This window comes from Aulostomus chinensis, chromosome 20, assembly GCF_037954235.1.
Source record: "Aulostomus chinensis isolate RoL2024-O1b breed Wild chromosome 20, RoL_Achi_v1.0, whole genome shotgun sequence".
Lineage (NCBI taxonomy): Eukaryota > Metazoa > Chordata > Actinopteri > Syngnathiformes > Aulostomidae > Aulostomus > Aulostomus chinensis.
The window spans coordinates 5683968-5699564 of record NC_141339.1 but is presented as its reverse complement, the minus strand read 5'-3'; the positions used below and the strand labels follow the sequence as shown (position 1 = coordinate 5699564).

At 42.1% G+C, this 15597-nt stretch overlaps 1 protein-coding gene across 2 annotated transcripts; it reads right to left on the bottom strand.

Annotated features, from left to right (window-relative positions):
• Positions 1–2241: 2241 nt before the first annotated feature.
• On the bottom strand, positions 2242–14444 carry gopc (golgi-associated PDZ and coiled-coil motif containing). Of its 2 annotated transcripts, XM_086190149.1 has the most exons (9): positions 13933–14444; positions 11783–11947; positions 10508–10531; positions 6604–6779; positions 5877–6042; positions 5703–5798; positions 4028–4192; positions 3765–3930; positions 2242–2493 (listed from the first exon to the last, which is right to left on the bottom strand). In XM_086190149.1, the coding sequence occupies exons 1-9, from the start codon at positions 14191–14193 to the stop codon at positions 2378–2380; spliced, it is 1335 nt and encodes a 444-aa protein (XP_086046275.1). In that variant the 5' UTR covers positions 14194–14444; the 3' UTR covers positions 2242–2377. The 2 variants fall into 2 exon arrangements, with proteins under 2 accessions (XP_086046275.1, XP_086046276.1); XM_086190150.1 differs by lacking the exon at positions 10508–10531.
• Between the last annotated feature and the right edge of the window lie 1153 nt (positions 14445–15597).

The window sequence follows — 15597 nt, the reverse complement described above, 5'->3', positions numbered from 1 at the left end:
TATGTTCCAGGCTCACGTGTACTTGATCTAAAAACTTTGTAAAACTCCCTGTTGGATCTTAAGAAATCATATCTTCTACTATATCTAAATTTAATGTTGCTAGGTAATTCTGTGCTAAATTCTGGAAGTTTCCAAGGGCACCAAAGACAAAAGTGTCTTAATAAGCTGTTTGGCCTCCACGAGCAGCTTAAACAACTAGAAGCCAGGGAAGCGGATTTGGTGGTTTTGTGATGATGATGAAAGTATAACAAGCAGGTCAAATTGGAACCAAACTTTATTTAAAGGCTAAATAAACTGCTTAACTTGAATACATTACCAGTAAAGATGCACATCATACATGTGAAGAGATACAAACCCTGCACCCAGGAAACCAAAACAAAAAAAAAGTAAAGAATGTGTGGGGATGCTACAGGCTCAGGGAGTCTTTGTTTACTACGTGCCACTGATTTATCATCCTTTGGGCCAGAGCACAGGAAGGTAATAGCTGTAATGACAAACGCAGAGGGCTTGATTCAACTCTCAAGCCAGTTTACAATAGTTAAAGGTTTTTTTTGTACTTTACTGCATTACGCTGACAAAAATATGATACGATAGAATGTGATGTGACAATTAAACCATGTACAGCAATACACATATTTGAGATAGACCCCATTGAGAATGATTGTATTATATTGTATATGTATCATTGTGCCAACTCTTGTATATTAAACATATGGTGACATACCAAAAGATGTCAGTGATAGAACAAGTTTAAAAAGCTTTGGCAGGATAACAGGAGTCACTGGAACATCTACCCTACACTCACAGCCTAATAAATAGGATACAAGAACTAGACCAGCTTTTGAAGTCATACACTCGTATAACAAATACTACAAAGAATTACTCTGTCCACAAGGACTTGGGAGAGAAAACAAGGCATCAAATGCTGTAACATGCCTGTTTTACTGTAACACCTCTCCAGAACAAACAAAAAAAAATGAAGGGGGTGATAAAGAACCCCTCAGCCTATAATGGACAAATGGCACATCCTTGATTGTTGTTTTGCTCAAAGCTGTCAATGTAGGGCTTTCTGAAGCTGTTTCAAAGCAGGACACGGCTGGAGTGGGAAGCAGCTGGAGTTAGCACTTTCTTTACAGCTGCTGTTGCTAAAGGGTAAGACACCTCTACTAGTTTTATCAGCTGGATTAGACGATAGAACAAATAGACCAAGTGTTAGTATTCACATTAATAAGAAACTTGGGTTATTAAAAGTCAAAAATGTACTACATTTAATAGATGCCTACTGAGCCAGAAGCAGCTATTCCCCTACACATCTACCATTCATGTAGTGAAATCAGGTTTGACGTGTTTCAGAAAAGCTCATTGGTGATAACCATGTCTCACTTCATTCATTTTTTTCAATTTGGCATTCGTATCAAACACATCAGAATGAGCATGAAGGATCTATCTTGACAGAGTGTTCTATTAAAAACAATCTTTAACATTTTCTTTCATTTTGTTTTGAAGATATGTTCCCTGCGTCTCCCAGAGTCCCCACTGGACGATACAGTCTTGACTGACTTGTCAAGGCACGAGTAACTAGTATACTACCTCCTTCTTTCTCAACTGTATCTTGGCAAACTATCTTAGTCAGGTATTCAGTGTGATTTTAGTCACTCAAGTAACCAGGTTATTCAAATAGACAAGAGTGGGTGGGTAACTGCAATGCAGTAATTTGCATAAACATGCAGTGGCTTTCTATCAGCGCAGTGAGAGCAGGAGGCATGCAGCAATAATAGTACCAAGTGTGTCTTTATTTCAACAACTACCGACTATTTAGTGTATTTCGTGTAATCTGGGTTGTCTTTGGATGGACACATAACTCCATGTTTTACTCCCTCTTCATCCAGACAAACTCAATCGCCAGTCTTCAGTTACCCACAGCGGTACATGTAGGAAACCAACTCAAAACCTGGTCCTGAGTGTGTGTGAGTCAAGAGAAATTGATCTTCTCCTAGAGTCGTGTCACGAGGAGAAATATGATTTCTATAATCCCAATCTCAGATTACTGAGAACCAGGTTTCAAATCAGTTTACTGAAAGATACCAATTACAACCTTGTTACTTGAGAGCATGTAAACACCCTGATTGTTCAGCAAGGCTTCCTCTTTTTCTTAGAGTACATCCCTGTTTCCTCAAACACGTGTCCTTTCAGTCTAAATCACTGCCACATTCCCAGGTTAACCCCCCCCCCCCCCCCCCCAAATCTCAATACCCAAGAACAAGAGAGAGAAAAAAGGGAAAACAAACAGTTTCTGGTTGTCATTCATTGATTTGATTCAGTACTTGGAGAGGGATATTTTGTAGTCTCCCTCAATAGTAATGTTGTGGCCAAGCCTCTAGGTGGAGCAGTCAGTGTCAGGAGGCTTTGAAGGAGTTTCCTCTGATTGCGTTTCTCTAGAGATCCCAGTATCACCGTTCTCTGGTCCATTGTTCAGTGACATCTTCTCCAGACCTGGACACACATTTAGATGGTTAGTACGGGTGGAGGATGTTGGTCCACATCCAGGAAAAAAGAAGGTATGATTCATGGGGGTGAAACATTTTTACCAAAGTGTACCTGCATTACTGCATCATCAAATTCTCCTTTACAGGGGAGAACAAGAAGCCTTTCTTTCACTCCTACTGCTCCAATTCAATCACAGTACAAGAATATTAGGCATTTTTGGTTTTGGAAGTGTGTTCAGTATTACTGGACACACTCTTGAGTGACTGCTGAGTTTTGCTGAGGTTGGGTAGTACCTCTCTCGATGGTGTGACAGGCCAAGAGTTGTAATTATTTATTTTCTTTCTAGGTGTATTTTTCAAAACAACTTATTTATTTTACTGCTGTCTTGTAATGTGGACTAGATGCTGGTCTCACGTGTTCTTTCTTAGCTTGGAAATTCTAGTTTCTCTAATTGTGAACATCCAACGTACAATAACATGGTGAACAATCTGAAACTAACCTTGTGTTTTATACTGTGGGAAAATCTGAATTAGTTTTCATTTCCTCCTGTTTCCCTTACTTAATATATTTCATGCATCTTATCAAATCTCATATTTGTGTCACTTGGATCTCTACCTGATCTTTTTTCACTATGCTAAATAGATGGTATAATACATCTTCAACAACTATGAAGTCAAAATCCAGGGTGTGTCAGTGAGTTAATTAGTAGCACACTGAACGATGCTGTATTAAGTTACTGCTATTTCAAATTGTTAGTTTCGGACTACAGGTTCAAATTAAAAGCACTTCGTACAAATGTTTTGACTTCTTTTTCTGAGGAACAAACAGGATCATTTTTCAAGATCCATTTGAAATACTGAGGTAAGTTTAAATTCATCTGAGATATGAATATAGGCAACAATGGTCGATAATATTGGAGCGTTACTCTATCAGCGGGCAGCAATTGGTGGCCCGTGGGCCAAAACTAGCCACCCGCTATTACATCTGTCCTAACAGATTGTTTTGATGATCTGACTTTTAAAATTGGCAGCACAGTGGTACAGTGGTCAGCACTGTCGCCTCACAGCCAGAAGGTTCCGGGTTTGAGCCCTGGCTCGTGCACCAGGTCTCTCTGTGTGGAGTCTGCATGTTCTCCCTGTGCCTGCGTGGGTTCTCTCTGGTACTCCAGCTTCCCACAGTCCAAAGACATCAAGAGGGGACGAGGCTAATTGGAGACTCTAAATTGACTGTAGGTGTGGCTGTGAAACTATCACTGGCTGCAAGTTTTGACATCTTACCTTGCAGTGATGCAGAGTTGCTGCTGGGTGGAGCTGTATTGTTGTCCTCAAGTTCATCCAGGTAGAGTCGGTAGCGATGACCACTGTCATCTTCGTACTCTACATTCTCATCATCGCTGTCCACCTCGGGCGCCACATACACCACTTCAAACTCTATCTGTCCTCCCTGATACCAAGAATTAGCACATTAAGAGAACAAAGAACTGTGTGTGTTTGTGTGCATTTGCATAGTGTGTGCATGTGGGAGTGCACACTCGGGCTACCTGTTGGGACAGAATGGTGACAGCTTCCTTGTGTTTGGCATCTCGCAAATTGATACTGTTGACAGCAAGAATGGCATCTCCAACATGCAAACCTCCACATCTGTCTGCAGGCTGACCAGGATGGATCTCTGAGATTAGAATGGGAACGCCATGCTCCTTACCACCCTGAGCAGAGAACACAAATAGATAGTGAACTCCACCCGCTTGGACAATACTCCTCTCAATAATAGATCATAAAAAATGCAGCAAAGCTGAGGTTTTAAGTGCAGAGCGATAGTCACTCCTGGCATCATTTCTAACACCCATCACCAACTCAGACAAAAGTTTTGTGCAGTTTCACTGAAAACAGTGAAGGTGGAATGAGGCAATCACCATCTGGGGGCACTATTAAGACTTCACAAGCTTGAAGTTAATAATCTAGACTCAAACTTAGAGCTGAGGAGACAGCTACACCAACACACTGAGATGCCTCAGTCAGCAAAATGTCTTACAGCCTTTCTCTGGACCTTTAAACAATGGTTGGGTGTGCATGGGGGGGGGGGGGGGGGGGGGGCAAAAAACAACTCAACATCCAGTGTCAGGACCATGTGACCAATAAAATGGTTCTCAAGAAGCCCAGAAATCCAGCCTGTACATGCTGCTGTAGCAGTGCTGTCTTCAGTGAATAATTCATGTCCACTGCATGCGAATGGCAGGATCCCCAGAGAACTCTGTGAAACAAACTTTCTTCAAACATACAGCAATCAAGTCAACATCGCTTCAAAAATATGTGCAAGCAGGGCATGAAGTCCATGGGCATCCATGCTTACTGTCAAAAGGTTGTCAGTAAAAAGGGGAAACATGGACATTTGGCATGGGAACCACCTGAAAATCACAGCGTGTTTGTGCACAGTAAAGTTGAGCTGCAGTCAAAGCTCGGTCCGGCTATTTAACTCGATTTAAAGCTGTTGTTGTCCCAGTGCACTTGAATGAGAAAGTATGTCTGCCTCTGGAACGGTAGCTGATAGTAAAACCCCTTACAACTACTGGCAGTCAGACTCCAACAGCAGACACCAGGTTAACAAGGGGCCATCGGAAAGTAAACATGCGACCTCCAACCACATTATCTAGGTGTTAGTCCAATTTAGAGAAATTGGACTTAATATGTTTTTAGCCAAGTTAACATGTTGATATGTATTTAAAAAAAAACAACACTTTTAGTCTAACTAACATGAGAAATAGACTTTTTATAGCGGGTTGAATGTTGTAGTGTTCCTGGGCACCCACAGCTGGCTTCAGTATCTGGGAGACAAGCATGTTCCACTGAATTTAAGATTTAATGCTTCTCTACAGTGTTGGACTTTGAAGTTCTGTACACTCTTTAACACCTACAGTCACTACAAGCAACCAGTCTGCTGACAGTCACTCGCTAAACCAAAATGTCTGCACACCAAAGGGAAGTTCTGTTCAAGAAGACCAAGTTTAAAAAAAAAAAAACTGTAAAAAGTGCAAAGTGTTTGGTTTGTTGGTTTTGGGCTGTATAACTGTAGAAAACAGGAAACATGGTGGCGTAACACAGTAGGCTTCATGGAAGAGGACCCAAACTCTATGTAGATATGATGCAACAAACAGTTATTAGTTTTAGGCGATTGGACATTAATGACACACTGGTTCTTTCACAGAAAAGTCTTCTTACTGTGATGGAGATTCCCAGGCCCTCGTGATCTTCTTTGACTAATGACACCTTTCTGATTGGGCCCACTCCCTGTGTTTTCTTCAACATGTCTGGATCCTGTAACCACAGTACATTCAACTTTGGAAGCACAGTGAATGCTTACCAAGAACCTCCAATTTGCATTTTTCAACTCACGTGCCCCACAGGTGAGGGAAGAGGTTTCTTCGGATCATTACGGCCCCTACATGCTCGAATGACAGTCTTATGGCGATGGAGGTGAATCTCTGCCTCCAGTTGGTTCCACAGCTTGTCATGTGCAGGTCCTTTCATGTCACGGCCCAGTAACTGTATCTGCTGCACCCTGGCAGACAAACACAAATATACTGCTGTTACAACCCATCTAAGAAACCTGTTTACTTGGCAACACGGCAGGAAGAAATACAACTCAGCCCCATCCACCTACCCGGGATGACCGGTATGTATTCCAACTGATAACCACGGTGAGATGTACTGTGGCCGAACACAACTCTGAATTTTTATATGAAGGGTTACCTCAGGCCAACTCTGAAACACTTGGGCAGGTGGGTGTGTTTGAGTGTTTGCAGCTTTGGTATTTCTTGTATTTAGGTGCTGCTGGGTCTTGTTCTCTTATTTAGTGACCATTTTTCATTAAAAAAAACTATTAGTGCTGCATATTCATCAACACATACAGTTGTAAAAACATCTCTGACAATGGTTCCAACAAATCAACATGGAATGGGAGCTCACTATTAACGAGAATCTTTTTTTGGAAGTGACTACATTATTCCATGGCTTGTTATTATATTGTTTCAATAATAATAATAATAATAATAATAATAATAATAATGATAAAATTTGAATTTCATTTCATCTAAAATTCTAACAAGACCAGAATCATTACCTGCCAGCCAGTTCCTTGTCAAGATATTTGGCAGCCAGTCTGGCTCCATAGACTTCAGCCTGAAGAACAGCCATGTGCCTGCGAAGAGCCTCATTTTCCTTCTTAAGTAGTCTCACTTCTGCCTCCAGTCTGGCCTCCGCTAATTTTTCCTTCTTGCTGGCCTCAAGCTCTTGTTCCTGAAAAAAGCACATTTCATGTAAATACCACAAAACAACAGATAAATATATCAGTCTCACACTGAAGCAGTCGGTGGAGGTGGCTGTCACACCAGCCATATTTCATTAATGTACTAATAGATGCACAATAATATTACCAGGTCTGTGTCAGTAGATCTCTGTCGTGTGTTGGAGTGCAAAACATTGCAACAATCAACATTCAGAAATGAATTAGTGATTAAAAAATAAATGTGAATCAAAACTGTTTCTTTTCTTGTTTGGAACCCTAAAAGTTTTGCTTGCCGTTGACCTCATTACCTATGCATCTGCTGACCACTCCTATGAAAGGCATCCTTAAATTAACTACAGCTGATCTTGTCACGTTTGTAGTAAGCGCAGGATTTTGGTCTAAACAGTCAGAATCAGTGTCACAGCCATTTTTTTTCAACAGGTGCCTGCACATGACTAGAGCAAGGAGGCATTAGCTGTAACATAAAAGACACTACAGAATCAAGACTGACCTGATCCAGGTACAGATTTCACCAAGATGTCATAGAGAATGAGTAGTTGACTCATGTTCTTGAAGTGTGGCATTTTTGGGACCCCGTGTAAAGGAACTGCCCTAAAATGGTTTAAGTCCTACTTATCTGACAGGTTTCAGTTTGTTAATGTCAATAATGACCATTCTGAGTATAGCAGAGTTACATATGGTGTACCACAGGGTTCAGTTTTAGGACTGATTCTCTTCACTCTTTACATGCTCCCATTAGGTGACATAATCCGGAAGCACTCGATCAACTTCCACTGTTATGCAGATGACACACAACTTTACTTGTCGATGGAGCCAGATGACACAAGCCAGCTTACTAATCTGCAAGACTGCCTGAAAGACATTAAATCCTGGATGTCTTCTAACTTCTTAATGCTCAATTCAGATAAAACTGAGGTAATCATTTTTGGACCTAAACACCACAGGGACACACTCTTGAATCGGATCTCTACTCGAGATGGCATCACCCTAACTCCGAGTACAACTGCAAGGAACCTTGGGGTCATTTTTGACCAGGACCTTTCCTTCAGCTCCCACATAAAGCATCTGACTAGGACCGCCTTCTTCCATCTGCAAAGTATCGCTAAGATTAGGAATATCCTTTCCCAGAGTGATGCTGAGAAACTGGTGCATGCATTTATCACTTCTCGGCTGGACTACTGCAACTCTCTCCTGTCAGGATGTCCTAAATACTCTCTAAAGAGTCTCCAGCTGGTCCAGAACGCTGCAGCGAGGGTTTTGACGGGAGTTAAGAAGAGAGAACACATCTCTCCCACTTTAGCTTCTCTCCACTGGCTTCCTGTAGGATCTAGAATCAACTTCAAAGTCCTTCTGCTAACTTATAAGGCTCTCAATGATAAAGCTCCATCCTATTTGAAAGAGCTCATTAGTCCCTACTGTCCGACCAGAGCACTCCGCTCCCAGAATGCAGGTCTTTTAGTGATTCCCAGTATCAATAAGAACAGACTGGGAGGTAGAGCCTTTAGTTACCGGGCTCCTCTACTGTGGAACCAGCTCTCTCCATGGGTCAGAGAGGCAGACACTTTAACTACGTTTAAGTCCAGGCTTAAGACTTTCCTTTATGACAGAGCCTTCAGTTAGGACTGGTTCAGGTAGCGCTGAACCATTGATAGCTATGCTGCTATAGGCTTAGACTGCTGGGGGACACATCAGGTTACATGGAGCCCTTCCCTCCTCTCCTCTCCTCTCCTCTCCTCTCCTCTCCTCTCCTCTCCCCTCCCCCTCTCTCCTCCCTGCACATTTTTGGAACTGTCACTACCACTACTTGTTGCATTTTGCAGTTTGGCCTTGGTGTCTCGCAGTCTCTCTGTGTTTCCACAGATCCACCAGAGCCCCAACCGCCGCCTGCATCACCCCGCCCCCCCCCCCCTTATTCCCTACTGTTACACCGGCCTGCGCTCCCCTTCCATGAACCAGTCTGCCATCCAGTCCCCCATCAAGCTGGCTTGCTCTCCCTGCCTCCCTACCAGAAGCTTCCTTCTTCAGCTGTTATTAACATTTCCGTGTTTCTCACATTCTGCATTGTAAACTGTTTTCTTGTCTGTAACAACATCTACTGCACGTCTGTCCGTCCTGGGTGAGGGATCCTCCTCTATTGCTCACCCTGAGGTTTCTCAGATTTTTCCCTGTTAAAAGGGTTTTCTATGGATTTTTTCCTCAGTCGATGTGAGGGTCTAAGGGCAGAGGATGTTGTTATGATGCCATGTGAAGCCCTTTGAGACAAACTGTTTGTGAAAACGGGCTATACAAATAAAATTGCCTTGCCTTGCCTTGCCTTGTCGTGTGTGAGGAAACACTGGGGACAGCCCTCTGGAGGGCCCTTACTGTGTAGAAGGGGTTCTGGTATGAAACCAAGAGCTGGCGTTCAATTAATTTGACTAAATGCTTTGTATTGAAGCATTACTGCCCATCTGCAGTCAGGTTTCTGTCCGTGCCAGTCAGTGTCATTCCAATATTTAGTCTCTATTTTAGTCTCTAACTATTAAATGTACCACTAGCTTTACTATCAGCTTGTCATGACTCATCTCTAAGGGAAGTTAATGATTAATCTTTATGGATTGGTTAGTGCAAGAAACATCTTTAACCGCACACAGTCATCAGGGGTGTACGTTCATACAAAATATTGAATAGTTTTTATCCCTACCAAGTACTGAGTATGCATTGAAACAAAACAGGATCAACAGCTCAGCAAGTAGATAGAAGTAATTGCTACAAAAGGAAATAATCGTATAGTTATAATAATAATAATAATAATAATAACAATAATAATAATAATAATAATAATAATAATAGTAATAATAATAATAATAATAATAATCAATAGTTAAATCTGGGGCGGCACGGTGGTGCAGCGGTCAGCACTGTGCTTCACAGCAAAAAGTTTCCGGGTTTGAGTCCCGGCTCAGGCTCAGGATCTTTCTGTGTGAGTCTCCATGTTCTCCCTGTTCCTGTGTGGGTTCTCTCCGGTACTCCAGCTTCTTCCCACAGTCCAAAGACATCAAGAGGGGACGAGGCTGATTGATACTCTAAATTGACTGTAGGAGTGGCTGTGAGTGTGAATGGTTGTTTGTCTCTATGTGTTGGTCCTGCGATGGACTGGTGACCTGTCCAGGGTGAACCCTGCCTCTCCCCTGAAGTCAGCCGGGATAGGCTCCAGCCCCCCCCCCCCCCCCCCCCCCCCCCTGCAATCTTTGACAGATAAGTGGTATAGAAAATGGATGAATGGATGGTTAAATCTGGATTATAGAGAGGAAGCAGGAGACTACATAAAATCTCAGGTTTCAGACTCAAGTGCTTGGCAAAACTACTTAACTCTGCATCGTGTCCTTTTTTCTGGCTGAGTGCTTTCTTATTACGATTTTTTTCAGATTTGTTTCTTCATCAATTCAGTGTAGTTTGGAGGTTATCAAGAACATTCTCATCCACTGTATTAATCCATAAAAAGACTAGTAAGTCAGGTTCAATGGTTGGGTTTAATACTTGCAGCAATGCATGAGTCCAACCACTGATCTTCTGCTCTACTAAGCTATCACTTGTGAGGAAGACCCTGAACTACCTGCTGGTCCCCCACCTGTGAGCCACAAATCACACAATTTCAAGTAAAGTATCACACAACTTATCAACCCAAACCACTCACTAATTCTGTGAAACACACACACATGCACACGCACACACTTACCATTTCTTCCAATGTTGGTGCAGGCTTTAGTGGCAGAGGAAGAAAAGAAAGAGGTCATAGATTAGAGAAATTTCAAGCAGCAGATATGGAGAGTAAGTTAACATGCAATATATGGTACAGCACTTCTATTAAAAAGTCACTGAAAGCAGAAGAGGCAAGGGGAAAGCAGGAGTAAGAAGCCAAAGTTCCAGGACGTCTACTTGATCATCTTGGTTTCAACATTGTGTATCCTTAGACCTTTTGTAATGAGTGGACTTAAGGGGTTAAAAAAAAACAAAACCCTTTCATAAATTACAGGGTAGTGACCCACGGACTCTATTTGGGTCACTAGATAAATTCCCATAAGTTCTTAAAACTTGTATTTTAGTTATATATCTGCAGTACACCTTGTTTGTACAGGAGTAAAACAAGGTGAAAATTATCAAACACATATTATCAAAATGTTTGATTTATCCAAGCCAGATAATATGAAGTAATGTAGAAATAGCTGTAAAAAGAAAGTGAGGAGCTTGCATTTATGCCCACAATTTCTCCATTCATGATAGTATCTATTGTGAACTGGAATATTGCTGTTTCGTCTTGTTTTTATCAAAGGATCTGCAGAAAATAAAGCAGTTGATTGGTCAAACAAAGTAATCACAGGTATTGTTTTTTTGGGGGGTAGGGAGGTGGGTGGTGGGGACGTTAATATTTTGCCTCCTCTTCCCTCTCAAGTGGAAGCATACAAAAAAAACAAAACAACAACTGGTCAGTCAGGCCATATTAGACACATTCTTGTACAATGATATCAGTCATTCATGAAACTGAGCAGTGATTTAATGAGACTGAAGCAGTTTTAGTGGTTGTGTTCCCATGTTTGGTGCTGACAAGTGTTGGACAGCTGTTCTGCTGGCTCGATTAAAGAAGGCAAATTGCTTCATTTATGTTTGCTATTGTTGCCCATTGTGTGTGACATACAGACATGTCAGTAGCTGCCTCCAAATATGTAGATTTTAGCTTCCCAGCCTCCCCAGGACGACAGATCCAGGTGTCAAACTGAGCAGAAACATGCTTCACAACATGCACATACATGTTTCACAGTACACAAGACAAGAAATGTAAAGTGTTTTTCTAAATTAAGGAATTGTGAAATATAATTATTTCTTGGTATTAGTGATAAAATCCTTTCTTGGTTCTGTGCAGTAGAACCTCTAATGACAGATCATGAACCTGAAAATTTCTTTCAGCCACATCGTCAGTACCATAGAAGGTGTTCCATCTCCGTCTGCTACTTACCAGTCTATCTTTGATGGAATCAGAGTCCACAGCCTGACCTTGCTTGGCATGGAGCTGCAGCTGAAGAGCATGAAGCTGCAGTAACTGGTCATGGACTTCCCTTTCTACTGCCACACGCTCCGCTTTAGACTCAGACAGCTCAGAACGCAGGTCCACCAGCTGAGCCTGGAGGGTAGGAATACAGACCAGTTCAAATGACACTGCCTAGGGTCTCCCACTAACCTCTGACACTGGCAAAAAATGCAGGAGTAGAATCAGTGAGTATGCAGGATACGATATGACACCACCAAATATATCAGCCCTGAACCAAGAGCCCAATACTTCCAAATTAGCTAAGTTACCTCTGACATATTACATATAGGAAATCAGTTCTTCTTCTTCTTCATGAACATAAAATGATGATGTGTAATACCGCTTGCAGCTGTGTGTGTGTGTGTGTGTGTGTGGGGGGGGGGGGGTCATAGTACCTGATCAAGCCAAGTTCTGTGGTTTAATTCTCTTGTGAATTTGTTCATGTTAAATAAAAAAAAATCATCTGTTCCAGGTCTGACACACAACGATGATATCATATCCATCCGAGGTCAGTGATATGTGTAGACACTAAACATTTATCCATCTCATTTGCATTAATTATCATTAACAAAATATGACCTGAAGACCTCTCAGAATACCTCAGCAGTGTTTACCCTAACGCTGTACTGGTGAGGGGGGATTGGTGCAGCATCTACACTGATGCGGACTCTGCATCTGTCCGTCGTGGTGAAGATGGAGCTGAGCTAAAAGGCGAAGCTCTCAATTTACTGGTTGATCTACATTCCTACCCTCACCTATGGTCATGAGCTTTGGGTGATGACAGAAAGGACGAGACGGCACAGGTACAGGCAGCCGAAACGAGTTTCCTCCAGAGGGTGGCTGGGCTCTTCCTTCGAGATAGGGTGAAAAGCTCCACTATCCAGGAGGAGCTCAGAGTAGAACTGCTGCTCCTTCATATTGAGAGGAGTCAGATGAGGTGCCTCATGTATCTGGCCAGGATGCCTCCCTGGGGAGTTGTTCAGGGCACCCCCAAATGGTAGGACAACTCAGGGAAGAGCCTGGACATGTTTGAGAGACTATGTCTCTCAATTGGCCAGGGAACGCCAAAGGATCCCCCATGAAAAGCTGGATAAAGTAGCCAGGGAGAGGGAAGTCTGGTTTTCTCTGCTTAGGCTGCTGCCCCCGAAGCCCGACCCCGAATGAGTAGAAGAAAATGGATGGGTAAATAGATGTTGCAATGTTATACACAATTGTAGCACTTTTTCACTGAGTCTTGCTGCACTTGGTAACCGCAAACCAAAAAAATGTGTGTATGCCATGCATGCACTTTAAGTGTTTTGATGTAACATTCTTGTGATAGATCAGAGGCATTCAGTTATAAGCCTTGTGAAAACAGGGTGTGTAGTTCACCTGTCTCTAAAATGTGAGTGTTTACCAATCAGGCCATTGTTGTGTTATTTGGTGAAAAACGCACAAACATACTCATTGGGATGACATTTTATCACTTAAAACAGGTCAGGCTCAAATCAGCTGGGATGGGCCTCTTGATAATTCTGAAAATACAGCGACATGTTCAGTTGCTTTGACAAAACAAGCTTGAGGGCTTTTGCTTGATCATTTCCAGATTTTAGCTATGTGACTGCATAATTTATATAACCCATGCTTAACCAGTTCAAAAACTACAGTAGGATCTAAAAGTTTCTGTTTTACACACCTATAATTTCAAAAGAAGCAAAGGGAAAGTGAATTGCAGAAACACAGTGGCCCTCTGAAATAAGTGGTGACATGTTAAGAAACAAAAAAGTTTGCCCTGTTGTCCTTTATATAATGAAAGGACGAGGACACTGAAACTTCCAGCATCTACTGCCACATCAAACCATCTGGTTTTTGAATGTAACCTTCATCATATTCAGGTCTACAGATTGTCCCGGATTTCACCAAACACCTCATATAATTTATGGTAACCAACTTCGATCAGAACAAATTTTTGCTATTGAGCAGCGTTTTACCAGCGGAATACAAAGCAGCATACCATTTAGCAATGCCAGAAGAAAATGAGTGTCTCAAATCGACAAAGACCGCTGAGATGTACCGTCACACAGTTGTGAGTTACTAACCTCCAGTTTATGGTTGAGTTGGAACACCGTCTGGGTTTTGTGACAGAGCTGAGCAAAACAGGAGCTTAGGCTAGTCATCTTCTGCCGACCCTCGTACGTGATATCGACTTGATCTGGGTCTATTTCTCCGAGCAGCAGATCCACATCTACGAAGGCCTTGTCAAACTCTTTCTCCAAGACTTCTAACCAGCGAAACATGGAGACACCGGGACCGAGGCCCGAGTTCTGCCCCACCGGAGAGCATCCAGCCGAAGCGGACATAGCTCGAGCAAAGCTGGGGCTGACGTTAGCAACCTAGCTAACTTTGATGAAGAGAAACGTTTATGAATCTTCTCTCCGTTGACGACTGTTTAATAACAGAGTAGGAAATTATGTTGAAAAACGGTGAGTAGATTCCGCGTTAGTTTAAAGAGGAGAGGTCAGATAAATTGTATATTATTTATTCTGGCGAAATCACTGTCTTACCAGGAAGTCCCTCATCGGACTCTAAAGCTATTTCTGTCAAGCAACTACTTTGGTCTAGCTGATGATCCTAGAGGAAAGTAATACATCGCAGAGTGATGGATGGATTTAAACGCGGCACCACTGATGTCGTTTTAGAAACTTTCAATCCAGTCCATGGACTGAAAGCCTCCAATGACCAACTGTTTCTTTATGTTTTTATTTATCTTGTAATATGAATCATACATATTCAAAACCTTTGTGTTAACCACTATATCGTTATGTCCTATTAGGTCTCAAGAATCTGCCAATACTTACTGCTAATTTTTTTCCTTTTCATTTTTTAAACTTTATTTAGCCTCGTGTTTTTCCACCTTTGTATGTAGAAATACCTTGTATCTTTGACCAAGGAGGTTACAAATTAAATTACACAGCAGGCTCATCCATGATAAGCTGCTGATTGACCCTTTATTAAACAGTGTTAGCATAATATTGTAACGGGATGGGGGTGCTGTAAAAAAAACATTTATGAAACATATATTTCCAACATTGAATATGACAAATCGGGTTTACATGAACTGATGGGTGTTTTATTTTTATACAAGTTTTTTTTAAAAGGCATTAGAAATAGAAGACTTCACTTATGGTCTCATCATGTCCCCACTGGACCTGACAACCAATTTAACATTTAGCCTGCTCAGATGTTGTTTTAACTTATGTTGTTATGTTGTATTTAACTATGAGGACTATAAATGTCAATCCCATATCAGTGACTTAAATAAGCAATAGCTTTGGTTGGTATGGGAGTTGTAGTGAGGCCATTGAAAAGGACTCACAGAGATTTAAGTGACTCTGGCTTGGTGAACTACTGACCCTGACTGTGGACTTTGTCAGGTGGAGGAAGGAGCACTTTGAGGAACTCCTTAACCTGATCAAAATGGCCTTCATAGACTAGGCAGGGTTGGATGACTCCCATCAACAAGAACTCATTTATTTTGATGAAGCAACCAGAGAACCTGTCAAACCTACCCACCTGGAAGGGACAGAGGCTGTCAAGCTTTTCAGGCTCGCCTTGCCCAGGGGTCTCCCGGGACTGCATACAGGTACCGGGTAATGGGTGATTGCTTTGGTTGGTGAGGGAGGAGTTCAGAAAGGCTGTTGGGAAGGAGCTGCCAATATCCCTGGTGGAAGTCTCTGAGGTAGGTAAGAACTGATTTAGTTTGC